The sequence below is a fragment of the Oncorhynchus mykiss genome, chromosome 5 (genome assembly GCF_057628025.1).
Source record: "Oncorhynchus mykiss isolate SJ-2025 chromosome 5, ASM5762802v1, whole genome shotgun sequence".
Lineage (NCBI taxonomy): Eukaryota > Metazoa > Chordata > Actinopteri > Salmoniformes > Salmonidae > Oncorhynchus > Oncorhynchus mykiss.
This window is the reverse complement of record NC_143026.1, coordinates 58,481,886-58,509,053: the sequence shown is the minus strand read 5'-3', so window position 1 is coordinate 58,509,053 and position 27,168 is coordinate 58,481,886. Positions and strand designations below refer to the sequence as shown.

Below are 27,168 nucleotides of genomic sequence, written 5' to 3'. Positions count from 1 at the left end.
AGCATCCCAAACATGCTCAATTGGTGACATGTCTGGTGAGTATGCAGGCCATGGAAGAACTGGGACATTTTCAACTTCCAGGAATTGTGTACAGATCCTTGTGACATGGGACCGTGCATTTTCATGCTACAACACGAGGTGGTGGCGGCTGAAGTATGACACGTCAATGGGTCTCAGGATCCCGTCACGATATCTCTATGCATTCAAATTTCCATCGACAAAATGCAATTGTGTTCATTGTTCAAAGCACGCAGATGAACTACCCTGAGACGGCTTTTGACAGTTTGTGCAGAAATTCTTCGGTTGTCCAAACCCACAATTTCATCAGCTGTTTGGGTGGCTAGTCTCAGACTATCCCGCAGGTGAAGAAGTCGGATGTGGAGGTCCTGGGCTGACGTGGTCATACGTGGTATGGGGTTGTGAGGCCAGTTGGACAGCAAAATTCTCTAAAATGACATTGGAGGCAAAATTAATGTTAATTTTTCTACCATAAAATAAATTAACATTAAATGATCTGGCAACAGCTCTGGTGGACATTCCTGCAGTCAGTATGCCTATTGCATGCTCCCTCAAAACTGTGGCATTCTGTAGTGTGACAAAACTGCACAACTTAGTGGCCTTTTATTGTCCCCAGCACAAGGTGTACCTGTGTAATGATCATGTTGTGGAATCAGCTTCTTGATATGTCACACCTGTCACGTGGATGTATTATCTTGGCAAAGGAGAAATGCTCACTAACAGGGATGAAATAAGGTTTTTGTGCATATGGAACATTTCTTGGATCTTTTATTTCAGCTCATGAAACATGGGACCAACACTTTACATTTTGTGTTTATATTTTTGTTCAGGGCATATAGATTTAGTCTATACTCAGTCCCAGGGGCCCATTTTCAAAATGCCCAAGTATGTCTGTTATATGTGGGTGATTCCTCACAAAACTAGAACAAAACAGGACCATGATTTTGGGGATTTTCACAATTGTATCCATAGAAGGGTCCTTTGGAGGAAGGATTCTTGACATATATTTGACATTTGAATCTTAAAACATAATTGAGAAATAACTTACTCAGGCCTCCTAATAAAACACCATATAGTTCCATCTGTTGTGCTACAGAGAAAATATTGGTGTCATGTGAAGCTTTACCACTTGCTCTAATATGAGTAGTGTTTTGATTTCAACAATTTCTTAAATTAATGTATTATTATTGATAAATATTAACATTAATATTGAAAACATGCTGTTTTTGATATGGCAATAGTTTATATACAGTACCAGTCAACAGTTTGGACACACCTACTCCTTCTAAGGTTTTTCTTAATTTTTTAAAAACTTAAAAACTAAAAAAAAAATCTAAATTGTAGAATAATAGTGAAGACATCTAAACTATGAAATAAGACATGAAATCATGTAGTATCCGAAAAAGTGTTAAACAAATCCAAATATATTTAACATTTGAGATTCTTCAAAGTAGCCATCCTTTGCCTTGATGACAGCTTTGCACACTTTTGTCATATACACTTCATTCTAACAAACTGCCGGTAATGAGGGCATCAACTCACATAGCTAGTGAAGTATTAAAGCTTCAGCCTTTATAGATGATGTCTAGTTCCACTATTTATGGAGAATTGTATAGTTTAGTTTAGGGCTTCTGCAATGTGTAATGGTTAGTGGCTGTCGAGGGCATCAGCAATAGTCCAATTGCTGAAAGGCTGGCTTTTTTTCTAATCACCAATTGCATAACTTCAATTAAATGTGTATTTTAACTAATGAACCACTGAACTAATGGCTACAAAATGATTAGGTAACATATTTCATTAAATAACATGCAAGGTTGAAGGTTACAGAGCATCGTTTTAAGGTGGTCAGGGACAGAAGAGCTTATGAATCACCAATGTATGTTTACCTAAATCTTTGCATTATCACACTGAGACAACTCAACAGATGGCAGAGCACACCTTTCCATTTGGAAACTTGGTTATTCACCAGCAGTTTTCCTCTTGTTATATGTCACTCACTGACAAGTCACTCAATTAGCCCATGTCAGTTAACATTTTTTAAATTGGTTACTTAGTCTAGCCAGCGATCTTAACTTGTAATAATCATGGCCGAATTACCGACCGGGCACGTGCCCAGAGGACCTGATCTCCAGGGAAACCCCAATGAATTTTGTTAGTCACTCTCATTCAGATATCATATTAACATGGCATAAGTTAAGGCAAAATGTGTAGAATTGCAGGAAATTAGCTGTAAAACAACAACAAAAAGTTATGTAAAGCAAAACATGTTTATTTACCTTTTGTTAAAGAAGCACTTTCAAACGTTTTAAAAATAATTTCAGCCAGTAGTTTTGAAAGAGGTGCTCAGGAGCCAAAAGTTGTCCCTGTTTTTTTGTGTACTATGTCATCAAATTGTGCAAGCTGATTCCGGTCATCAGTCGAGCGGTGTTTCCTCTGACAGTGGTGCATCTGACATTAGGGTTAAGAGAGCAGTGTGATAAGAAGTAGGGGGGCAGGCGTGTCATGTTTCGGAGGACTCTGGAGCAGTGGAAACGCGTTCTCTGGAGTGATGAATTCACCATCTGGCAGTCCAATGGCCGAATCCAGGAGAAGGCTAACAGAGGAGAATGCGGATGCCAGGAGAATGCTACCTGCCCGAATGCATAGTGTCCACTGTAAAGTTTGGTGGAGGATGAATAATGGTTTAGGGTTGTTTTTCATGCTTTGGGCTAGGCCCCTTAGTTCCAGTGAAGGGAAATCTTACGCTACAGAATACAGTACAATTACGTTCTAGACGATTCTGTGCTTCCAACTTTGTAGCAACAGTTTGGGGAAGGCCTTTTCTTGTTTCAGCATGACAATGCCTCCCCACACAAAGCGAGGTCCATACAGAAATGGTTTGTAGAGAGTGGTGTGGAAGAACTTGACTGGCCTGCACAAAGCCCTGACCTCAACTTCATTGAACACTTTTTGGATTAATTGGAATGCCGACTGTGAGCCAGGCCTGATCGCCAGACCTCACTAATGTTCTTGTGGATGAATGGAAGCAAGTCCCTGCAGCAATGTTCCAACATTTAGTGGAAAGCCTTCCCAGGAGAGTGGTGGCTGTTATAGCAGCAAAGGGGGGGGGGGACCAACTCCATATTAATGCCCACGATTTTGTAATGAGATGTTCGACGAGCAGGTGTCCACTTACTTTTGGTCATATAGTGTATGTAGAATGCTCTATTGTTGTTTAATAGTCATTTTAAATTAGTATGCGAACATTCTAATTTGTGTCAACATTATTTTGTCAGCCAGCAAACATTCTATTGTAGCTACAACATATACAGTATAAATGTGTGAAAAACATAGAAAGCTACTTTGTTGGAGAGGTTATCATATCAATTTGGTCAGGGGCTTGTGGGGAACAATTTAAAACGATTAACCCTTTGCTACCCAAAAGTGTACAAATCTTTCTGCTTGACATGGACCAATAGTGGTGGTTTATATAGCATTTTATAAACTGGGTGGTTCGAGCTCTGAATGCTGAATAGCTGAAAACCATGGTATATCAGACCGTATACCATGGGTATGACAAAACATGAATTATGTTGGTAACCAGTGGTCTAAAGTACTTAATTAAGTAAAAGTACTTTAAAGCACTACTTAAGTAGTTTTTTGGGGTATCTGTACTTTACTAGTTCTATTTTTGACAATTTTTACTTTTACTTCACTACATTCCTAAAGAAAATTCTGTACTTTTTTCTCCATACATTTTCCCTGACACCCAAAAGTACTTGTAACATTTTGCATGCTTAGCAGGACAGAAAATGGTCCGATTCGCACACTTATCAAGAGAACATCCCTGGTCATCCCTACTGACTCTGATATGGCTGACTAACTAAACACAAATGCCATGTTTGTAAATTATGTCTGAGTGTTGGAGTGTGACCTGGCTATCTGTAAATAAATACAAAACCAGATAATTGTGCTGTCTGGTTTGCTTAATATAAGGATTTTTTATTATTATTTGTACTTTTACTTTTGATAATTAAGTATATTTTAGCAACTACATTTACTTTTGATACTTAAGTACATTTAAAACCAAATACTTTTAGACTTTTACTCAAGTTGTATTTTACTGGGTGACTTTCACTTTTACTTGAGTCATTTTCTAGTAAGGTATCTTTACTTTTACTCAAGTACGAGAATTGAGTACTTTTTCCACCACTGTTGGTAACCAGTTTAAAATAGCAATAAGGCACATCGGGGGTTTGTGATATATGGCCAATATACCACTGCTAAGGGCTGTGTTCTAGCACTCCGTCATGCCTTAGCACAGCCCTTAGCCGTGATATATTGGCCGTATACCACACCCCCCTCGGGCCATGTTGCTTAATTCATCTCTGTTAACTCAGAAGTCAAATATTGTGTAATTTGGTCAGTTGCACACAGAATTTGCTCACGGGAGATTTAATAGCGTCTCATTCTCATTATGTTATTTTGCATTTCCTATCAGATATAACTTTGTCAATAATTCACTGGGCCGTGCTGAACAGGCATACAAAGTGTCTTACTCAAATAGGCCTGTTTACACAGTGTTGCTTACACATACTGTTATAGTTTTTATTATACTATTTACTATGCCCTTAACTCTATTGTTGAGTATCGGTACAAGTGATTTTGATCGCTGATTGGTTGAGGTAGACGTGACCTAGCAACGTGCCTTTGTGTGGTGATTGGATGGATACCATGTGACGCCCTATCCGCAATCATGGCAGGGAAAAGATTTGTGCGGTGTGGGAAAGAAGTGAAGAGGACGTCTGTTGTTTGTAATGCATTGATATTTTCTTGAGTTAACGCAGCGCGGAATGAAACCAAGAGGCATGCAAATATTTTTTTGCTGCAGGGCTTCACTTTATCATTGGGCATGGATTTCGAATCGGAATGTCCAAATGACGTGTAATCTATTCTTTCAGCCTAGACAGAGTAGAGCAAAGTGCGTGGTTAGCAACTAGGATAGCTTCTGTCTATCCAGCTAACTTCATTACTGTACTTTAAAAAATACATATAGATAGCTAGATAACGGTATCAGACTAACCTTTTCCCAGTTTAGTTGGTATTTGCAACTTGTCTGTGTCGATGCCTCTCGACAGTCTTAAACATTCTGCTATTCTTTCAACTTTGTTTAAAATGGCAGACGACATAGAATTAATAGGAGCTTCTGAATTTATAAAAGGTAAGTGGAAATGAGGTAGTTGTGTGAACTTGCTAACGTTAACTAACAGTTATCAAGTTAGCCAACTCAATAACGTTAGTATTTCGCCAACCTGGCTACTAACTAGTTAGCGCGAGCGAGCCAATGTACTGGTCAGGCTCCTCTCTGTCTGTGATTGACACATGTGTTCGAGAACTGCAAACTTGATTACTCATATTTAACTCCTTTCAAAGTAAATGAAACTAGCGAATTAATCTGCCATTTTGAGTTTAAAACTGACATTTGCTTGAACGTAGCAAGCTTTCTACGGCAAGTCACGCTACTTATTAATGACCGCTTGCGGGAAGCGAGAGAGACAGTAGCATGAGTAAAACAATGTTGCCATAAACGCATTCTTCCCTTTGTAAAGTGTGTGGTGGATGGGTTTTTTTATGGTCCCGCAATGTTTGTTGTTAAATGTATCCATGTTTTTTTTTTCAGATCGATTATATTTTGCTACCATAAGAAGCAAACCAAAAAGCACTGCAAACACACACTACTTCTGCACGGATGACGAATTTATCTATGAAAAGTAAGTTTTTTTTTGTGTGTGTTCTCCCTCCCAGAATCTCTTCTCACTTTCGTTCGCTTCAGTGCATTTGATTAGCTACACTTTATTGGACAGCGGCAACAAGTCGCTTGGGCTGTTGAGGGAGCTTTCATTGCAATTATGTAACAGCTTTTCATTATACGTTTTCCAACGCAGATTAATAAAACCATTGTGTTCCACTCTGCTTGGGGTTGACCAATGGTTTACACAAGGTTAACCCTCCCCGCTGTGGTTACAATACACACATATTTAATTGATAATACATATAGCAGATGGGGTAAATTACTGAATAGGATAGCTTAGTCATCTCTGTATTAGACATTTCTATTTAGAATATCAAGAATTTAAATAAGTAGTCTGACATTTTTAAATGTTAATTATATTTCAGCTTCTATGCAGATTTTGGACCCCTCCACCTAGCCATGCTGTATAGATATTGTTGTAAACTCAACAAAAAGCTGAAGGTAAGTCATGTGCCTCTATCTCAAGCCTTACCTCCCTCAGTAAGAATGTACAGAATGCATCTGTGACAACAAAACCACTTGTGTAATTCTACCTCCCACACCCTAATTGACAACTGCAAGGTTTGTGACATTTGAAAACATGGCAACGCATACAGTAGTGTGGTTTATGGGGTTAGTTATTAGATAATTACAAAACCCACACATTTTTTACTCGCCTAGTGTAGTTACTTGCAAGGACAATAATAAATTCATAGGCCCTACCAAACATTTTTCTGTTTGACAGTGCCTCGCATTGTGAAACTTGAAGGGTAGGAATGGAATGAATGGACAAAACAAAAGTCCTCAGACCATGTAAATTAGGGCTTTGGCGAAGTTATTGGTGTTCTGTTTTTAGCCACCCTACACCTGTCCCAAAGCTGCGTTGTCACTTTCCCTCGGGCAGAGAGAGTCATTGGAGATGCCGGGATAAGCTGGCCTTCATTGCTCCCCGTTGCTCAGCAGTTTTATTGGGCTGACACAACACCACAATCTAGTCCAACTTGTAGTATAAGCTACAGCTATATTCTTGTCTATTCTGGAGTCTCCCAAAATAATGATTAGATGATACTGTTTGTCATGTTTGGTGCAAGTGAAATCGGGAGTGTTATTACCACTTTTGGTAACAGGAGAGGCATTTTGTTTATAGATCTACCTTTGTTATTATTTGTTGATGTGCATTAGAATTCGAGTTCAATCAGGGCCTGGCTTTTATCCAGGAGTCATTACATTGTTGTGGTTTACGATTTGTAACTCACTTTTATGCCATGATTTTACATGGTTAGTTTGTTAGGCTAACCTGAGTATTTATGACTTCTTGTTGACATTCAGGGTACATAAATTCTCCAGATATGTTGCTTGTTCAGCCATCTACATTATCTTCAAATCTAAGTGGGGTCTAGGTGGTGTGAAGTTCTATCTAGGTCTACTCAATTTTAGCTTTCAATTGCCCTTTTAAAAGGCCCACCAGGCCAAAACCTTCACAAGACCCTAGTCAAGGGGAGGTCCCATCGCTTTTGTGTAACTCGGTTATTCTCAACTGGATGGGTGCAGGGTGACTGAGTAAAAAAAAAAATATGTATATATATTTTAAATACTCCAGTCTGACCTTAAATTACATAAACCAGGTAGAAGTTGTGTAGAAATTATGAATTAAAATGTTTAAATAATGTTACTTCAGACTTTTTAAAATTCATCCTTCATTCACAGTATTATCAATATTTTCTTTGATTTTGTGGTCTCAAACCAGAGTTTATTAACATTCTTAATCAAGAATATTAGCATCATTTAATTATTGAAATTGAAAGAGGTGGGAATATTGTTCCGTTGACATATAATTGCTACATTTACTATCAATATAGCATTAAAAATCATTTTCAGATTGTATTTTGGTGATTATTTTTTGCCACACGAATATTGCGTTACGACTGAAACAACTTGGAACAATTTGGGTCCCGAGGCAAAGCCAGCTGAAAACCACTTGTCTAACTCATGTCCTTCTACCACCTTGTGAATGTAACTCTCAGATCGTGTCATTAATAGAGGTCTGCGTCTGTCTTTTTGTCCTGTCAATTTTCCATCGATGCAGACAATCTGTAGGTCTGTCATATGTAGATGTTGGTCAATGTTGAAGGTAAAGTCTCAAGCAAGCATGATGTTTTTACCACTGCCCCATTTCTGTCCATGCCCCTGCGCTTCGCCCTCCGGTGTTTGTGTTATGAACAGCTTGTTGCCTTAGGGACGGCATTCCTTTGAACCTCACTGGTTTGAGTCTGCTGCATGACAAGCTGAGTATTGTCTGGAGAGAAATACAAGGAAAAGTGGACAACCCTGATTGAGAAATGCTGAAATGAAACAGTTTGGAGGCTGAAATGTCTGTGAAATGAGTCAGGTTGTCCCTTTGACAATTACACTTTGACCATCCCACACCTGTTGGACTTGAGTCCATTTGATTTGTGTTTTTGCCCCCACTCATCTACCCTGTTTCCACATCCTCTCACCACTCATGCATGTGTATGGCGTGGCCTCGGTTTCATTTAACTTAACCTGTTTAGTGATGCATTTCAACTTTTTTTTTTGCCCTGACCTTTACCCAGAGAGGATCAAGCAAGTGTAAACGTCTGTCACTGCTCACTACATTTGTGAAGTCGAGTAGACTCAAAACCATAAATCAAATCCATCCACGTGTATTGCTTCAATATCGTGGAGGTTTAGGCCTACTATTTTAGGTCTAGACCTACATCATCTAGCAAACCTTGTTAGATAGTCTGAAGTATTTTGCATATAAAGTGAAAAAATTACAGCAGATTAAGTCTGTTTTCCCCAGAATCCAATATAGGCTATGTTTTCATGGTTACATTTCTCTAAGATATAGCAATTTAATTTCTCTATAAACACTAGCATATTGGTGCCATAAATGCAACAAGTAGGTCACTTCCCTCAGGCCTAGATGATGGTATTGATTCATGACCAGGCCCGATGTCTTTTGCTATGGTAAAATATTCCTCCCACACCCGTCCAATGGAAGTTGCTGCCTATGTTTTCCTCTCGGAGGAAAAGACTGAGGTCATCCTTACAAGCCTGTACAGTTTAATTTCCATACCACACTTCAATTAGTATAGAGACTTGAGCATGCTGCTCCTCACATTTCTGATTAGGCCTATGTAGCAGCGACTGGATTTGTGTCTATCTTCTAGCTTGCCTTTGCTGCTTCCAAGTGCTTTGGCCCCCTCTGGCAGTGATTCTGAACGAAAACATGGCACACGCTTTCACACACACCTGCAGCCCACCTGTCCTGCCAGCGGTGATGACATCCTGTCTGCATCTGAACATATCAGGGTTTTTCTGACTCAAAAACGTGCTTAGGGGGTGGGCGAGGCAGTGGGCGTGTCGGCCCATCGTTTCGGCCCCCATCTTGGCGGTGTAGAGGATTTAGTGAATTTAAGCCAATTTCCTGCAATTCTACAAATTTCTCCATGGCGCTGAGAGATTTGTGCAGTTTTAAAGCAAATCTCCTGCAATTCTATACATTTTGCCTTGGCTAATGCTGTTCTTTTGCTGAAACATAACAAAATCAATACTGCAAAATTAATTGGTTTTGGATTTTTTTTTCAATTCTCCCTGACTGTCTAGCTAGTGATTGTTAGTTCTCAAAGATTGTTATAATTAACTTTTTTTTTTGTCATTTTAAGTTTACACAGAAAGCCTTTTTCCATTGTGAAAATTATTTAAAAGTTTTAAATATTTTTTCATAGCTTGTCCTGGGTGTCCCGAAAACAGTTAGGCGGCCCGGCCCGCCCAAGGATTTCAATGGCAGAAAAAAACTTTTGTTTGAGTAATATCATATACAAGCCAGAACTAGATGTTCTCTCAGGTCTTTTAATTAGCTCAAACTGCCATGTTCTTGCATCTTTCTCTTGAGTAGAAAATAGGAAGCTGACGAGTTCATCGTTGTTGATTTCTATTTTCTGCCACTATATAAATACATGATCATGCATAGTACTGTATAACCTATGGTCACCTAACCATCGTTTAGACATGGTTTGGTTGAGTTTGACTCATCCAGTGTTTGTGGATATCTTGATCAATTGTTCTAATCTAAATACCTTTAATGTGATGATGTTTTAATGGTTGTTTTTTTTCCCCTTACGTGTGTTCTCTCCTTTTGTCTGCAGTCCTTCACACTGACCAGAAAGCGAATCGTACACTACACCAGCTTTGACCAGCGGAAAAGGGCCAACGCTGCTGTTTTAATCGGTGCCTATGCTGTGAGTGTCCTCTCTCTCGCTCACTGCAGGGAAAGAAAGTTATGCAAGGGGAATAGTGTATTTTGGGGCATTATGTCATGCTGCACCTCCCTAAGTAATGCAGCTCAACTCATTTTGCTTTAGTATCAATATACCCAGATGGGCCGATGCACATTTTCCGGTATTGTTGTCAATCAAGGCCTTTTTGAGTGCTTCTTTCAGTATGTGCTGGCTAACTTCAAGGTGACAACCCCTGCAGTTTTAGCCATGCCAGCCAGATCTCTCCTACTCCCTTGGAGTCAGAATAGAAACGGATGGGAGCTGCTGATTTTATATATAGTCAGCCCTATTGTCCTCAATGTCCTGCCACAATGGCTCTATCTTCCAGCCCTTTTGAATGCCCAGCAGCTCCTGTTGCACTAGGCCCTATTCATTTGGCCCCTTGCTGCCAGCCATCCATGGTTGAAGGCTGTCCTTTCGCTTCCAATCAGATACCAGCCTTAACTGTAATGTGTGACGGCATCCCCTGCCAGCTGGCTGCTCTGTCACGTGGCAGTAAACTTGGGGATTTATGTAGTGCTTCTGTTGCTGTGCTGTGATGATGACATGGCTTATGACAGATGACATGATGATTATCTCCGGCAATGTGGGTCAGTAGTGTTTCACTTAGTGAACTGTGCCCAGTCTTTACACCAAGGGAACAGACGGAGGGGTCAGCATCGGTCATGACAACCTTTTGTATATAACTTAAGGCCCTTCTCTGAATATTTCCATTGTGATGCCCAGCATCTAAAGGCTTTAATAAACCTGAACTTGACCCTCTAAGGTAAGCACGATATATGCTATATCGGGCTTCATTCTGGTTTTGGCCCTTAATGTCCAAACGCATGGTTGATTAACCACAGTTGTGTATCTCAACCATGTTTACAGTTTCTTAACTAGCTAGCCTATCTAAATCCCCAAGTAATATTGTATTGCTGGCCTGGGTTCGATTGAATAGGGCCTTTTGTCTGTAGCACTCTGTCTTGATAGCAGGCAAGGCAGGCCACATAGCTCTGGGAGGAGATATTAATAAGCAGCGTTGCAGCAGGGGGCATGCTGGATTATAATCTGGATTTGGGTTCCTATCCTGGATAGCAGTGGCAGGAGGAAGGTTGCATGCCGTAATACCCCCTGGTCCTCCCCAAACAACAGACACCCCTGAAGTGAACCCTGTATAACATATTGTCCTATGCACAGCTGTACTTAAGGTTCCATGCTAGCTTTGTCCTCTCAGCGTGTCTAGACACTAGCCATATTAACACATGGTCAGATGCTCTTCAATATTTATCCATGCGGGAAGGAATTTGTTGTGCTGCACTTTCTAACAACAAATAGGAGTTGATCCACTCACCTTAAAGGATAAGTTTACCCAAAATCCACAAACTCCCAAGTTATTCTGTACATTGAAACTAGTTAAGTGGAGTTTGTCCCCCCCTCCCCCTTTCTCCATGTAGTGCTGTACTGAAACCACTGCATAAAAGGTTCACGTGACTCGTGACGTTGCTGGATGCAGGCCTCGCTCTGCTCCATTGCCAGTGAATTGATGATTCAGAAATTGTGTATTGAAAGCGTATGTCCAAATTAGCTATTTTTGTCAAAATTATTAGTGGTTTTGAGTAAGGAAATGTGTACTTTTACACCTGAAACAATTTCCCTAATTTATATAATTGGTTTATGTTGGCGACTGCCACAGTAGCTGAGATGGATAAAAGCTGTGCATGTGTGCTCTCGGGGGAATCCCTGCTATGTAGAAACTTCACATTATGACCTTATTCCCAGATGTTTTTTTCTTTTTCTGAGAAGTGTAGACCGCGTTACACATTAGTTTATACAAGGTAAACAACAACCTACAAATCTGTCTGACGACAAAATACTCGCAAGTTGTGAAGAAGTCTGGAAAGTCACCGGTGTCGTCGAACCGTATTTATTTGAGCCTGAGTATTTGGATGAAGAATTGAGGCAAATTGAGCTTCAGTTGGCTGTCGCTGCCGCAGCAGAAGCTGCACCACTGACCCAACTCATGCCCAGGATCAACAGACTGGTGGTGCAGTTTTGGCAATTATGCTCCAATACCTCGAATGAGGAATGTTTGTGCTGCAGAGAATTTGAATACGTTATGACAATTCTTACAGAAATTGAGGAACGTAATGATAATAAGTTAGTTTGCTTTTGCAATCACAGGGATTTTGATGCCCATAAACCCTGGTGTCCTTGATTTTTTTTTTCTCTCCTTTTTCGTATCTAGTGAGTAAGTAGCTTAACTTTACTTTATTGAATGATTGTTTATCACGAACATCTGAGTGGGACCGTTAGTTGGTTTCTGTTTTCATATTAGCCCAAAACATTAAATAGCCTGTGTCTATTAATCGCAATGTAAGGTGGCACAATGTCGGTTGTCTCTCACCCCCCCCCCCCCCCGTCATAAATGAATAGGGTATATACAGTTCATTCGGAAAGTAATCAGACCCCCTGACCTTTTCCACTTTTTTTATTTTCTTTAACGTTAGACTTATTCTAAAATGGATTAAAAAAGATATATATGCTTATCAATCTACACACAATACCCAATAATGACAAGGCAAAAACAGGTATTTAGATTTTTTTTTTGCAAATGTATAATTTTTTTTATTTCCGTAAGTATTCAAACCCTTTACACAGAACTTTGTTGAAACAACTTTGGCAGCCTCGAGTCTTCTTGGGTATGAGGCTACAAGCTTGGCACACCTGTATTTGGGGAGTTTCTCCCATTTCTTCTCTGCAGATCCTCTCAAGCGCTGTCCGGTTGGATGGGGAGCATCGCTGCACAGCTATTTTCAGGTCTCCAGAGATGTTAGATCGGGTTCAAGTCTGGCCCCTGGCTGGGCCACTCAAGAAACTTCAGAAACTTGTCCTGAAGCCACTCCTGTGTTGTGGGCTTTTTTGCTTTCGGTCATTGTTCTGTTGGAAGGTGAACCTTTACCACAGTCTGAGGTCCCGAGTGCTCTGGAGCAGGTTTTCATCAAGGATTTCTTTGCACTTTGCTTCGTTCATCTTTCCCTCAATCCTGACTAGTCCATGCCGCTGAAAAACATCCCCACAGCATGATGCTGCTACCACCATGCTTCACCGTAGGGATGGTGCTGGGTTTCCTCCAGATGTGACGCATGGCATTCAGGCCAAAAGAGTTCAATCTTGGTTTCATCAAACCAGAGAATCTTGTTTCTTATGGTCTGAGTCCTTTAGGTGGATTTTGCCAAACTCCAAGTGGGCTGTCATGTACCTTTTTACTGAGGACTGGCTTCCGTCTGGCACTCTAGAGTTCTGTCAGTGTGACCATCAGGTTCTTGGTCACCTCCCTGACCAAGGCCCTTCTCCCCTGAGTGCTCAGTTTGGCTAGGCGGCCAGCTCTAAGAAGAATCTTGGTAGTTCCAAACTTATTCCATTTAAGAATGATGGAGTCCAGTGTGTTCTTCAATGCTATAAAAAATATTGGTACCCTTCCCCAGATCTGTGCCTCGACACAATCCTGTCTCATAGCTCTACGGACAATACCTTTTGACCTCATTGCTTAGTTTTTGCTCTGACATGTACTGTCAACTGTGGGACCTTATATAGACAGGTGTGTGCTTTTCCAAATCATGTCCAATCAATTGAATTTACCACAGGTGGACTACAATCAAGTTGTAGAAACATCTCAAGGATGATCAATGGAAACAGGATGCACCTGAGCTCAATTTCGAGTCTCATAGCAAAGGGTCTGAATACTTCTGTAAAAAATAAGTTTAAAAAAGAGGTGCATAATTTTTTTCACCTGTTTTTGCTTTGTCATTATGGGGTGTTCTGTGTAGATTGCTGAGGAACTTTTTTTTTTATTGAATTCATTTTAGAATAAGGCTGTAGCGTAACAAAATGTGGAGAAAGTCAAGGGGTCTAACTACTTTCAGAGTGCACTGTATGCTAACCTGTAGAGCACATCTAGGCCTTTATGTTTACATTATATGGTGCAATGGTAATAACACAATAAGAACACCTGCAACTTCAAGAATTAAACTCCACTGAACTTGTTTTCCTATGTATGCAATAACTTGGGAGTTTCCGGATTTTGGGTAGACTCCTTTTTATAGGGGATATAGCTATTTAAGGGATTTATAAATTAATGATATGTACCCATTGATTATTGACGAATATAACTTATAAATGCCTCATGAGCTTAGTTTAAATGTTGTACCTTCAGAAGCCAAACTATATAAGCTGTTTTACTCTGTAAACAACGCAGGGGTTGGAACAAATTATTTTTCAATAGTTTCGTTCTGAATGGAACAATACATTTGTTTCCCTTCCATTCCACATTTCCAACAAGCAAAAAGTTCTGAACCAGTTCAAACCATAAAGTAACATTTTATATCGTTCCTTTTTAAACCTGTTTTTATATATAGCTCAACATTAATCAATCAGTGCTTATAGAGCACCAATCAGTGACTCGCATCCTTCAGAGCGTTGGCTTAACGTTGGACCAGAGATAGCTAACAAGCTTTGTGTGTGCAGAGCGGCAGCAGAATACATTTCCTGTATTGGCCAATGGGAGACTGGTAACGTTGTTGGAAGAGTATTGCACTCATGGTGTGTCTAATCTGTCACTCGGTGACCCTCATTTTAAGCTGCTATCACTTATTCCTTCCTAGACCATCTCTCCAGGGTAGATGCACAAAACGAAGCGCTGAGCTAAATTTTGCCTGAACCTTGACCGATGCCCAAGATCAACTTTTCATTCATTGACACTGAAATATCACGTTCTCTTTCAAAACCAGGCCATATAGTGTGTCCCAGCTGCATGAGTCATTAGCTCTCAAATGCACACTGAGGACATAGCATTCAGAAATCAATATCGTGCCTGATGAACTGCGATTGAACCAATTTAGATGGGATATGGGATGGGATGTTTGTCTGCGTTGTTATAACCTCTGTAGCTACATCATGTGGATTGTGTTGACTTTAATAAGGAGAGAATGTACTGGGAACACGGCAGGGAGGTCTGCTACTCCCTGTGTTTTCGTTCCAAGTGGGTCTCCATTGATCCGGTCACGTGATTGTGTGGGCTCTGAGGAGCCCTCCTGGCCCTGCTCTCATTACAGAAGTGTGGTGCTGCTCTTTAATACAAATGACCCGCTTTCAACCCGAGAGGATTATATGTGGGACAAACAGCTGGCCCACATTCTGTAGGATGGATCACGTGGGACAACACACTCCCACACCAGCGGAATAGTTTAATCTGGTGCGTGTTTGATGGATCCAATTGTCTGACTGGTGAATATTTCATGAAGCAGGAGCAGGAATAACAAAGCTCTGTTCTACTTGCTGAGAAGACGCCGGCTTCATGCACTGTTTGGCCTCCGTGTCACCAGACCCACTGACACAAAAGCTGCATTCACAAGCCCACTCTCCCATGCATGGCCCCTAGTCGAGACAAATCATCCAGTCAACCTTTGAATATTGGCACTCTAGGCCAGATTTGCTAATTGTTCAAGCCAGGGTCCTGTTACAGCAGTTGGGTGTAAGAAAGTTGGTCTTAAACGCTAGTTCGGTTGGCGTAGCTACGTCCGACTTTGGGATCAGAATTGACGCCTATTGCACCAACCAAAAAATAAGACTAGTCGTAGCTAAGTCCGGCTTAAGCAATGCGCCTTCATGAGATTTAATGCTTCATATTGATGGTTGCTAGGCAGCGGCCGTTACTAGGCTGTTACCATCCCCGTGGCAGTTCTTAACTTTGCGAGGCAAGTCCCATCGCTTTGCAAAGCCCACCACTATGCATGACTTTTCTTAACCACAACTGTATGGATCAATCAGTAATTACTATCACTGAATTACGGAAATAAGTAGACTGCCATTGAAGGCATTTATCGTGTTGTTGCTTACGGAAACTCCCAAAGTCATCCAACCGAGTTTAGATACTTTAAAGCAACAGCCGTGTGTTGTCAACTGTAATTTCAGCACCGTTATGATTGGGACAGCGTTATCGCGCTGCTTTGAGACAACCGTGGGGGGGACTCCTCTTGAACACAGAAATCTGACATTGATGGATTTTTCACAGAATCTTCGTTTTGAGTATTTGGTTCCAATTAGGCTGGGAAAATGTTCATGATGATGATCTAGTTTGCTCGTCTATCAGTTGTCAGAACATTTTGTAGCCTACGCTAGCCTAGTATAACAGGTGGATCGTTTTGCTCCTCACTCATGTAGTAGGCTGGGCTATATTCCGAGTAAAAACCCTTGTCTGATAATCAATCAACGTGATTCTGTTTCACTGAATCTCTGTCTGTATATTTGGTTATTGGATCAATTAGTTGCTGATTTCTGATCAGACACATTTAGCGTGCTGTAATGTAGTGTAATAATCAAGTGTGTTACTTTTGCTATTGACTCGCGTATAGGCAACTCGAAAAGCCCACAGAGGTTGTGATATATGAATACGAAACTCACGTCCTTTTGAAAATATAGATAGCTCATTTCTGTGTGTCATGAAAGAATGTCCCAGTTGAACGCCCTATGCCTTCTCTCTACTAGACATAGAATGTACGCCCAGGCGTAGCACGTAGATTGGCTAACGCCCAGGTGGTGCAACAGGTATCATTTTTATGTCTGCCCATAGAACACATTTTACGTCGGACGTAGAGTTAGGACCAACCGGTCCCGGGGCAGTTTTCACTGGTTGTTCAACGTAAATAAAGACAATGTGTTCAGTTATTTTTTTGCAAGCCTTAAAAAATATATATATTTTTATTTTTACATGTAATAATTAGCTAAATCTGGTCCTCTACATCCAAATGTTATGAACACACCTTGTACTCTAGCTGATAAATTAACTTATTCAGTGGAAGTGAAATGGCAGCTCCACTCTGTCGTTGCTACTCCTTGTATGGATGTGGGACGCTGAGGTGTTGCGTTCCGCAGTGTTTCGTTTTTAGCGTTGGTTCAGATGTGCTACCTGCTTTGCTGACACGGTTGGGAGAGCAACACGTTCATGAATAGATGACTTAACTAGCGTTTGCTTTTTATGTTCTCCATTTGGAGAGCCCGTGGTGCTGAAACGTGGCCTACTGGCCTCTATGCTGTTGCCTGTGGAATCTCATCTGTGACACATTCTGTGTCCTTGTCTCCCGATCATGCTATATTAGTGCTCTGAGAACCAATCTTTTCAAAACCTGAATCAATCGGGAAGCTGGAGGATTACCAAAATCATGGAGCGATTTCAGTAAATTCAGTCATGGTTTATGACTTGCTTCCTCGTCTCTCCCCCTCTCTCAGGTCATCTACCTGAAGAAGACTCCAGAGGAGGCCTACAGGGCTCTGATCTCAGGCTCCAATTCTTCATATCTTCCCTTCAGGTAAGACCAGCCATGTCCACACTATCACACAGCAGCATGGTTTCTTACCACAGAAACCATCATTGGATATTTGCCTTGGAAGCTTATCTTGGCTAATTCCCTTACCTTTGTATCATGGTTGAGCTTACAGAGGTGTTTTTGTTTTACATTGTGTCTCTGCAGTCCATATTGCGGGGCTTTAAGCAGCTCACGTACCTTTTCGTACTGTGCTTGCTCTGCCTAGTGCACAGGACTGGTTCATTGGTCTGCCTTGTCTGGTTTCCACCTCCCAGAGGAGACCGACACCAGAGGCTTCCCCAGTTCCCGTTTTTTTTGTCACCTGAAACGGTGACGCCCTGTCTGTCCCTAGGACATCTGATACTCTGTAATAACTCTGTCATGCAACCCGACAGCACAGACATGGGTCACAGCTCCACAGCACAATTAGTCCCCCGTGACGCCTCCCTTTCTGTCATCCTTGTCGTCATTTTCCCTTAATCCTCTTATTAACAGGGTGTATGTCTTACAATAGATTGGGCCTGTGTGTATATGTATGACGCATGACATGTGAGGCTAAAATAACTTCCGGCGTGTCTCGTGTCTTATCAGAACCAGTTATTAGACCTGAAAAAGCAGACGAATTGGTGTGTTCTCGGATTGTAATAATACTTCATAGTAAGGTCTTTTGGTAGTCCCAGGCTTGTGGCATTGACAACAAACAAAAAAATCTAGATTCTACACGTTTAGCCTCCAATTGTTTTTAGTCAGTTATTATACCTGCCTTACTCCAAAACAGAACTTGTATTTGTTTTACTCTGCATATTCCACCCACTCCATGAACACACACATCCTCTCTCTCCCCAGCATAACGTGGAGTTAATCTGCTTTCTCGTGGCATAAGATATCTATGTTCTCGTGGCATAAGATATCTATGTTGCCTGTTGTGGATCAGTGGACTCACTCTTTAAAAGGATTGGGCTACATTTTTAGAGTGGGCGTGCCAAAAATGTAACAAAGAAATCTTTTCCCAACACTCGCCATTGTTAGATGTGTAAAATGGTTTAATCTTTGTTAGCCTGGTTGCTTTCACTTGTCATATAACACAAACAAACAAGCAGTTTTCATGCATCTGGAGGGAGTGTACGGTTTAGAATGGATAGCTGGATTAGATTTTGCCTGGCTACCCAGACTCCTTGCTCAGGCCAAACGCTACACCACGCCCATGGTCATTAGCTTCTTCTTCGCAATAAGTCTGGATCAGAGTACGTCCCCGACCCTTCACCGAATACGAACGCATTCGGGGCCGTCTGGTTGGCCCAGAAACCGATGGGTTGGGCCAGAACACACGTGGGTGACGCAGCGGTTTTGAAAATTCATCATTGGCTTTTATACTTTGATTGGTTAGTCAATCCAATCGCTGATGACTGTTTTGTAAAATGCCCCTCTTCACCTTAGTCAGACAGCCTTAATTGAAGTAATTTGAAGTGCGTAGGGAACCCGCAGAGCAGTGGAAGAATTTAGTGTGAGTCATCAAGCTAGATTAGAGCTGCTTTAATTTGGTATTATTTATTATTTTATTTACCTTTTATTTAACTAGGCAAGTCAGTTAAGAACAAATTCGTATTTTCAAAGGCCTAGGAACAGTGAGTTAACTGCCTTGTTCAGGGGCAGAAAGGCAGATTTTTACCTCAGGGATTCGATCTTGCAACCTTTCGGTTACTTGTCCAACACTCTAACCACGAGGCTACCCGCCGCCCCACACTGGGTCAGGTGGGGCTTCTGTAATCCTAGCTGGTCATTTGGGGTCAGTCGCGTGGTGTAGATGTTGCCATGGTTTGTTGATGGAATTGTCCATTGTTAGATCGTCTATGCATTGAACAGGCCACAGATAACAGGAACACGGCTATAGTCCTGTGTGTACGTGCTCCATAGCGAATAGCCTTACCTCATCAGCTCCTTCCTATTGAACTGTGGAGGGAGTCACACCCTCATGATCAGTCTCATCTGCATTCCAACTCAATTTCACATGGAGGTGAGGAATTAGTGATGGCGTTGGGGATATATAGATGTGATGTGTGGGAGCATGAACAGGACAGAGGGTGGGTAAGTAAAGTGAAGGCATGTCAACAAGAGCTGTTGTATCTGTTCTCTGCCCCTACATTGACCTGTGATTGCGTTCTGTACCTGTCTTGTACATGGGTCAGCAGCCAGGCTCTACGGTCGATTTTTGGCATTGTTAGCCCGAGTTATGATGGTGACAGATATCCACCCTTAGGGCTTGCCTTAACCTGCCAGTGTGTTTGGTGAGTTGAAGCTGGATAATATCATGTAGTCCTATGGACTCTCCCTATGTTGGTAGTAAACAGGTGAGAGATTAGGATATCTCACTGAACCCAGTTGTCCTTGCTGACTTCTCTCTCTTGTCTGTGCTTGGTTACAATTTAGGCCTATCGTCACTACATTCCTATGTTCTCCGACTACTCTTCCACTCCTTTCTTTATTTACTCACTAACTTACCACGAAGCATTGTGTCTATCCACCAAAAGAAAATACAGATCTGAATACAATGTGTATGACTTTGGAGTCTTCCTGGTCATAGAAGAATCATAGGCGCTGCAGTGTTTGCAGTTAGCCCTGTTGTCTCCTCTCTGTGGCGACGCCTCTATTGGCGCTCTCTGGTTTAATTGGGTCCTTGTGTGGCCCACAAAGATGGCCTTCTTGCCGGGGCCACGGGGCTGTGTGAATGGAGAAGAATGCAGCTTTGTCAGTTTACTTGACCAGCTCTAATGGCCCCTAGCTAAAGGGATGGCACTTATGTAACTTGTTGTGTTGGGTGGAGAATGAACGAGTAGAGATTGGCGAAGAGGGGAGACGGTGTTCTCATTCGATCATTAATGCTCTCTTGTCCCGCACTTTAAGCTGTGGGAGCATTCTCAACTACGCTAGAGCCCTATTTTTACATACTTGTGTAATGAAGGCTGGACCAATCCTCCTCCCACCACTCTGCGTTGCCAGCACAATTTAGTTTCCTTTGAACTTGATTTGATGGATATCGCTGGGCTACTTTTAGAAATTCTATTTCTAACTGGGCCTTTGACCTTATTCGTCCCACCTCTCCCCAGTGGCTCCCTCCAGAGGGTCGTGTCTGTGTGTGTGTTTAGAGAACAGTGGGACACCGACGCTTCCCCGATCCTCTCTTCCCGTAGTTAGTAGCTGACTTTATTTTAACTGTGCGGACTGGAGTTTGGTTTTTGGATGGGGTTGTTACAATGTTGTGAGAGGGAAATGGACAGACCTACACACACCCACAGTAGTACATAGACACACATTACGTCAGGGGTCTCCAACATTTTCTAGCATGAGCTACTTTAAAAAGAAATTAAACAAGTCGCAAGCTACAATGTCTTTTTCTAGCTTTCAAATAGGCACGTTCTTCTCTTCTCCCCTGCAACTCTTCCTTGGGTTCTTAGTGCACTACTTTCTCTTGTACACTTTTCTGTCAATAAACCTGGTAAAATAATGGTTAATAAACCACTCTAAGGGATATACTTTTTTTTCTCTAAATGATCTTTTCTCAGTTGTATATTTCCTGGTTTTTGAGGGTTTTTTTTGTTTCTCAATTACAATTGTTCGTAAAGGAACAATGAAATTGGATGTTCTGAGGCCATGTCAACTGTTAAATCACAAAAAAAATTCAAATCAAATTTATTTGTCACATACACATGGTTAGCAGATGTTCATGCGAGTGTAGCGAAATGCTTGCGCTTCTAGTTCCGACAATGCAGTAATAACCAACGAGTAATCTAACAATTCCAAAACTACTACCTTATACACACACAAGTGTAAAGGGATAAAGAATATGTACATAAAGATATATGAATGAGTGATGGTACAGAGCGGCATTGGCAAGATGCAGTAGATGGTATCGAGTACAGTATATACATATGAGATGAGTATGTAAACAAAGTGGCATAGTTTAGTGGCTAGTGATACATGTATTACATAAAGATGCAGTAGTTGATATAGAGTACAGTATATACGTATACATATGAGATGAATAATGTAGGGTATGTAAACATTATATTAAGTAGCATTGTTTAAAGTGGCTAGTGATATTTTACATCAATTTCCATTATTAAAGTGGCTGGAATTGAGTCAGTGTGTTGGCAGCAACCACTCAATTTTAGTGGTGGCTGTTTAACAGTCTGATGGCCTTGAGATAGAAGCTGTTTTTCAGTCTCTCGGTTCCAGCTTTGATGCACCTGTACTGACCTCGCCTTCTGGATGATAGCGGGGTGAACAGGCAGTGGCTCGGGTGGTTGTTGTCCTTGATCTTTATGGCCTTCCTGTGACATCGGGTGGTGTAGGTGTCCTGGAGGGCAGGTAGTTTGCCCCCGGTGATGCGTTGTGCAGACCTCACTACCCTCTGGAGAGCCTTACGGTTGTGGGCGGAGCAGTTGCCGTACCAGGCGGTGATACAGCCCGACAGGATGCTCTCGATTGTGCGTCTGTAGAAGTTTGAGTGCTTTTGGTGACAAGCCAAATTTCTTCAGCCTCCTGAGGTTGAAGAGGCGCTGCTGCGCCTTCTTCACAATGCTGTCTGTGTGGGTGGACCAATTCAGTTTGTCTGTGATGTGTACGCCGAGGAACTTAAAACTTACTACCCTCTCCACTACTGTTCCATCGATGTGGATAGGGGGGTGTTCCCTCTGCTGTTTCCTGAAGTCCACAATCATCTCCTTAGTTTTGTTGACGTTGAGTGTGAGGTTATTTTCCTGACGCCACACTCCGAGGGCCCTCACCTCCTCCCTGTAGGCCGTCTCGTCGTTGTTGGTAATCAAGCCTACCACTGTTGTGTCGTCCGCAAACTTGATGATTGAGTTGGAGGCGTGCGTGGCCACGCAGTCGTGGGTGAACAGGGAGTACAGGAGAGGGCTCAAAACGCACCCTTGTGGGGCCCCAGTGTTGAGGATCAGCGGGGTGGAGATGGACCGCCCCCAGGTGGTGAGGGTAGGTAACGTCAGGAAGTCCAGTACCCAGTTGCACAGGGCGGGGTCGAGACCCAGGGTCTCGAGCTTGATGACGAGTTTGGAGGGTACTATTGTGTTAAATGCTGAGCTGTAGTTGATGAACAGCATTCTCACATAGGTATTCCTCTTGTCCAGATGGGTTAGGGCAGTGTGTTTGAGATTGCATCGTCTGTGGACCTATTTGGGCAGTAAGCAAATTGGAGGGGGTCTAGGGTGTCAGGTAGGGTGGAGGTGATATTATCCTTGACTAGTCTCTCAAAGCACTTCATGATGACGGAAGTGAGTGCTACGGGGCGGTAGTCGTTTAGCTCAGTTACCTTAGCTTTCTTGGGAACAGGAACAATGGTGGCCCTCTTGAAGCATATGGTAACAGCAGACTGGGATAAGAATTGATTGAATATGTCCGTAAACACACCAGCCAGCTGGCCTGCGCATGCTCTGAGGGCGCGGCTGGGGATGCCGCCTGGGCCTGCAGCCTTGCGAGGGTTAACGCGTTTAAATGTTTTACTCACCTCTGCTGCAGTGAAGGAGACTCTCTGTAAAAAAAATGTTTTTTAAACAAACAAATGTTTTTGTGTAATCCCTCTTTTTTTTTTCTTTAAAAAAAACATTGCGAATCTAGCGAGTGAGCAATGTGCCTGTCTAGCGACGGTTCTGTACTGCTGCTGCTCATTTCATGGCAGAGTTTGCAAATAATAGATATAAATGATATACTTATGATATACTTCTGCTAGGTAAGCCTACTTTGCAGTTAACATTTAATTTGAAAGGTTTTAGGGAAAGTATTTCTGTCAACCTACGACAATTACCATATCAACTGACTTCACACTGAGTGATAGACAAATGCACGCACCGTGTGTAGACAGACGGGGTCAATGTTGCTGGAAATGAATTTGCAGATATTGTGTTAGGTTTGACTTTTTAAGCCAATAGTGGCTAATCAGGGGTGCCTTCAGAAAGTATTCATACCCCTTGACCTTTTCCACATTTTGTTGTTTCAGCCTGAATTCAAAATGGATGAAATATTTAAATGTCTCACCAATACCCCATAATGACAAAGTTAAAACATATCTAATTAACATAAGTATTCACACCACTTTGGCAGCGATCACTTCTGGGTATGTCTCTAAGAGCTTTGCACACCTGGATTGTACAATATTTGCCCATTTAAAAATAAAAAAATAAAAATTTGTTCTTTACGCTCTCAGGTTGGTTGTTGATCATTGCTTGACAGGCATTTTCAAGTTTTGTCATAGATTTTCAAGTAGATTTAAGTCAAAACTGTTACTCGGGCCACTCAGGAACATTCACTGTTTTGTTAAGCAACTCCAGTGTTGTATTTGGCCTTGTGTTTAAGGTTATTGTCCTGCTGAAAGGTGAATTTGTCTTCCAGTATTTGTTGGAAAGCAGACTGAACCAGTTTTTCCTCCTAGGTTTTTGTCTGTGCTTAGCGCCGCTCCGTTTCTTTTTCTAACCTGAATCTCCCTAGTCCTTGCCGATGACAAGCATATCCATAACATGATGCATCCACCATCATGCTTGAAAATACAGTTTGAAGAGTGGTACTCAATGATGAGTTGGATTTGCCCCAAACAACATTTCTTTGCCACATTTATTACAGTCTTACTTTAGTGCCTTGTTGCAAACAGGACGCATGTTTTGGAATATTTGTGTTCTGTACAGGCTTCCTTTTCACTCTGTCAATCAGGTTAGTGGAGTAACAACAATGTTGATCCATCCTCAGTTTTCTCCTATCACATCCATTAAACTCTGTAACTGTTTTAAAGTCACCATTGGCCTCATGGTGAAATTCCTGAGTGGTTTCCTTCCTCTCCGGCAACTGCGTTAGGAAGGACGCCTGTATGTTAGTAGTGACTGTGTATTGATACACCATTCAAAGTGTAATTAATTACTTCACCATGTTCAACGGGATATTTAATGTCTGCATTTTTATTTTTACCTTTCCATATCTACCAATAAGTGCTCTTTGCGAAGCATTGGAAAACCTCTTTCTTTGGTTGAATCTGTTTTGAAATTCACTTCTCGACTGCGGGACCTTACAATTATGTGTAGGGTACAGAGATGAGGTATTCATTCAAAGATAATGTTGACTATTATTGCACACAGTGAGTCCATGCAACTTATTATGTGACTTGTTAAGCAAATGTATTACACCTGAACTTATTTAGGCTTGCAGTAATAAAGGGGTTGAATACTTATTGACTAAAGACATTTCAGCTTTAATTATTATTTTTTTTTTGTTGAAATGTCTAAAACAAATTCTATTTTAACATTATGGGCTATTGTGTGTAGAAAAGTGACACAATCTACATGTAATCCATTTTAAAATAATGCTGTAACACAATTGCTGATTTCTTTTTTTCCCCAGTTAGCTTTCCTCTGTTCTGGGATTTTTTTCCCTTTTTTAAAAAATATTTTTTTACTCAAGGTTTCAATTCTTCATAGAGAACAACAAATTTTTTTTTTTAGGTCTGTTTTAAATTGTTATTCCCCATCTAGCGAGAGTGGAATGTGTCGGTCTAACAATGTTTCTGCTGTTAGGCCTACTGCTGCAGCACATGTTATGCAAACAAATCGCCACCCAATTGATACCAATAATCACGATATATATAGTACCAGCCAAACCATTTAAAAAAAAAAAATATTTTACTATTTTCTATATTGTAAAATAATAGTGAAGACATCAAAACTATGAATAATACAAATGTCATAACCAAAAAAGTGTTAAATAAATAAATATATATTTTAGGTTCTTCAAAGTATCCACCCCTTTGCCTCGATGAAAGCTTTGCAAACTCTTGGCATTCTCCCTCGAATGAGTAGGTGTCCAAACTTTTGACTGAAACTGTACTTCTGTCAGGTAAGCCTACTTTGCAGTTAACACTTATTTGGGGAGGTTTTAGGGAATGTTTTTCAACCAACAAGGCTTTTATCATTAGCATCACAAATTGGCTACACACAGAGTGATAGACAAATGTGTGCACCAAACAGACAGACGGGAGCAATATTGCTGGCAGATATTATGTTTAGGTTTTTAAGCCAGTAGGGGCTAACCAGGATAATGTCAATGTGGCTTTGATTGGGTAGTAGCCAGGAGCTTGAGGTGTCTAATACTTGTGAGAATTATTGATGACAGTTTGCAATGGAAACCATGAAAAATGCATGTACTTTCAGAATGATTTGGTGAGCTACTCATAGGTGGGCTGCGAGAAACTCGTAGCTCTCCATCTACCTGTTGGAGACCCCTGCATAACGGCATATAATCACACACACGTACACAGTTTCAGCCTTTTGTGTCTGAAACACCTTGTTTTGTGTTGTGAGTGGTGTCACGGTAACTGAACTCCCTGTGTCTCTGACACACCACTTTGTGTAGGTGGCCTCTTGAAGGCTCTTGGTTGAACTTCTGCCATTCCCTTTGATGCTCCTGTCAGTAACAGAGCGCTCCCAGCCTGCAGCAGCACTCCGACCTAGAGAGAGGAACGAGAACAAACAGCTGAATTTGACCCAGATTCTTCTGCCAGCTATAATATGCCTATGAAATGAGGAATTAAGTACATGCGTGCATAATGTGCAATTTGAGATTTTGTGTGTGCCAAATTGTGTGTTTGTGAAACAGGGAAGCTGTGTTTATAGATTAATAATTTTTTTTCTTGTCAGCATTGGAGAATACCAAATGAGCTGAGGCTGAAATGCAAGTGCTTTGATTTTGTGAAAAGCTGTCTCTAGAAACATATGTCTTTCCACATTCGCTAGTCTCCTCTCTCAGGGCCAATTTCTCTGCACACAACATCTCCTTAAGGACATGACGAACGTTTTCAGTTTTCACCATGAATGAATATATATATATATATATATATATATATATATATATATATATATATATTACTTCGATCTCCCTATTGCCCTGTTTCAAGTGTTCTCCTTTGTCGTTGGCCTATCTAGTATCCCTATTTTGTCCAAGGTCACTGTCTGTCACCTGAGAAGTGGATGGTGACATCACTTGTTCTGGCTCAAGGACTTATTAAATTGGAGCATTCCTCTTGATGCTCATATCCCACAAAAGATGAGATGTTTGGATTCTATGTTCGGATATGGACCAGTGGTTTCTGATTTGTGTGTGTGCAATGGGGACGTTTGCTGTGTTTTGATAGGGGTGAGTACATGGAGGGTACCTTGTTCCGTAGCTAAAGTTTGGGGTCACTTAGAAATGTCCTTGTTTTTGAAAATAAACCACATTTATTGTCCATTTAAAATAACATCAAATTGATCAGAAATACAGTGTGAATGACTTGCAGCTGGAAATGGCAGATTTTTTTAAAGGAATGTCTACGTAGGCGTACAGAGGCCCATTGTCAGCAACCATCACTCCTGTGTTCCAATGGCACGTTGTGTTAGCTAATCCAAGTTGATCAGTTTAAAAGACTAATTGATCATTAGAAAACCCTTTTGCAATTGTTAGCACAGCTGAAAACTGTTGTCCTGATTTAAAGAAGCAATAAAACTGGCCTCCTTTAGACTAGTTGAGTATCTGGAGCGTCAGCGTTTGTGGGTTTGATTACAGGCTCAAAATGGCCAGAAACGAGTAACTTTCTACTGAACCTCATCAGTCTATTCTTGTTCTGAGAAATGAAGGCTATTCCATGCGAGAGATTGCCAAGAAACTGAAGATCTCGTACAACGCTGTGTACTACTCTCGT

General features: G+C 41.3%; 1 protein-coding gene across 14 annotated transcripts in view; it reads left to right on the top strand.

The window, feature by feature from the left end:
* The first annotated feature begins 4,703 nt into the window (after positions 1-4,703).
* The window catches only part of cdc14ab (cell division cycle 14Ab), a 49,779-nt gene continuing 27,314 nt past the window's right edge, over positions 4,704-27,168 (top strand). For 10 of the 14 annotated variants that reach the window (XR_016496176.1, XR_016496175.1, XM_090235336.1 and 7 more), the window contains exons 1-5: positions 4,704-5,218; positions 5,678-5,768; positions 6,175-6,250; positions 9,961-10,053; positions 17,359-17,438. Coding sequence is in view for 12 of the 14 variants with exons in the window: in XM_090235336.1 (XP_090091462.1) it covers positions 5,122-5,218; positions 5,678-5,768; positions 6,175-6,250; positions 9,961-10,053; positions 17,359-17,438 (437 nt within the window). In the remaining 2 variants the exon portion in view is untranslated. Of the gene's footprint in view, positions 5,219-5,677; positions 5,769-6,174; positions 6,251-7,874; positions 7,920-9,960; positions 10,054-17,358; positions 17,439-27,168 lie in introns of those variants that run through there. The other 4 variants (XM_036977919.2, XM_090235333.1, XM_090235329.1 and 1 more) reach the window with 4 other exon arrangements.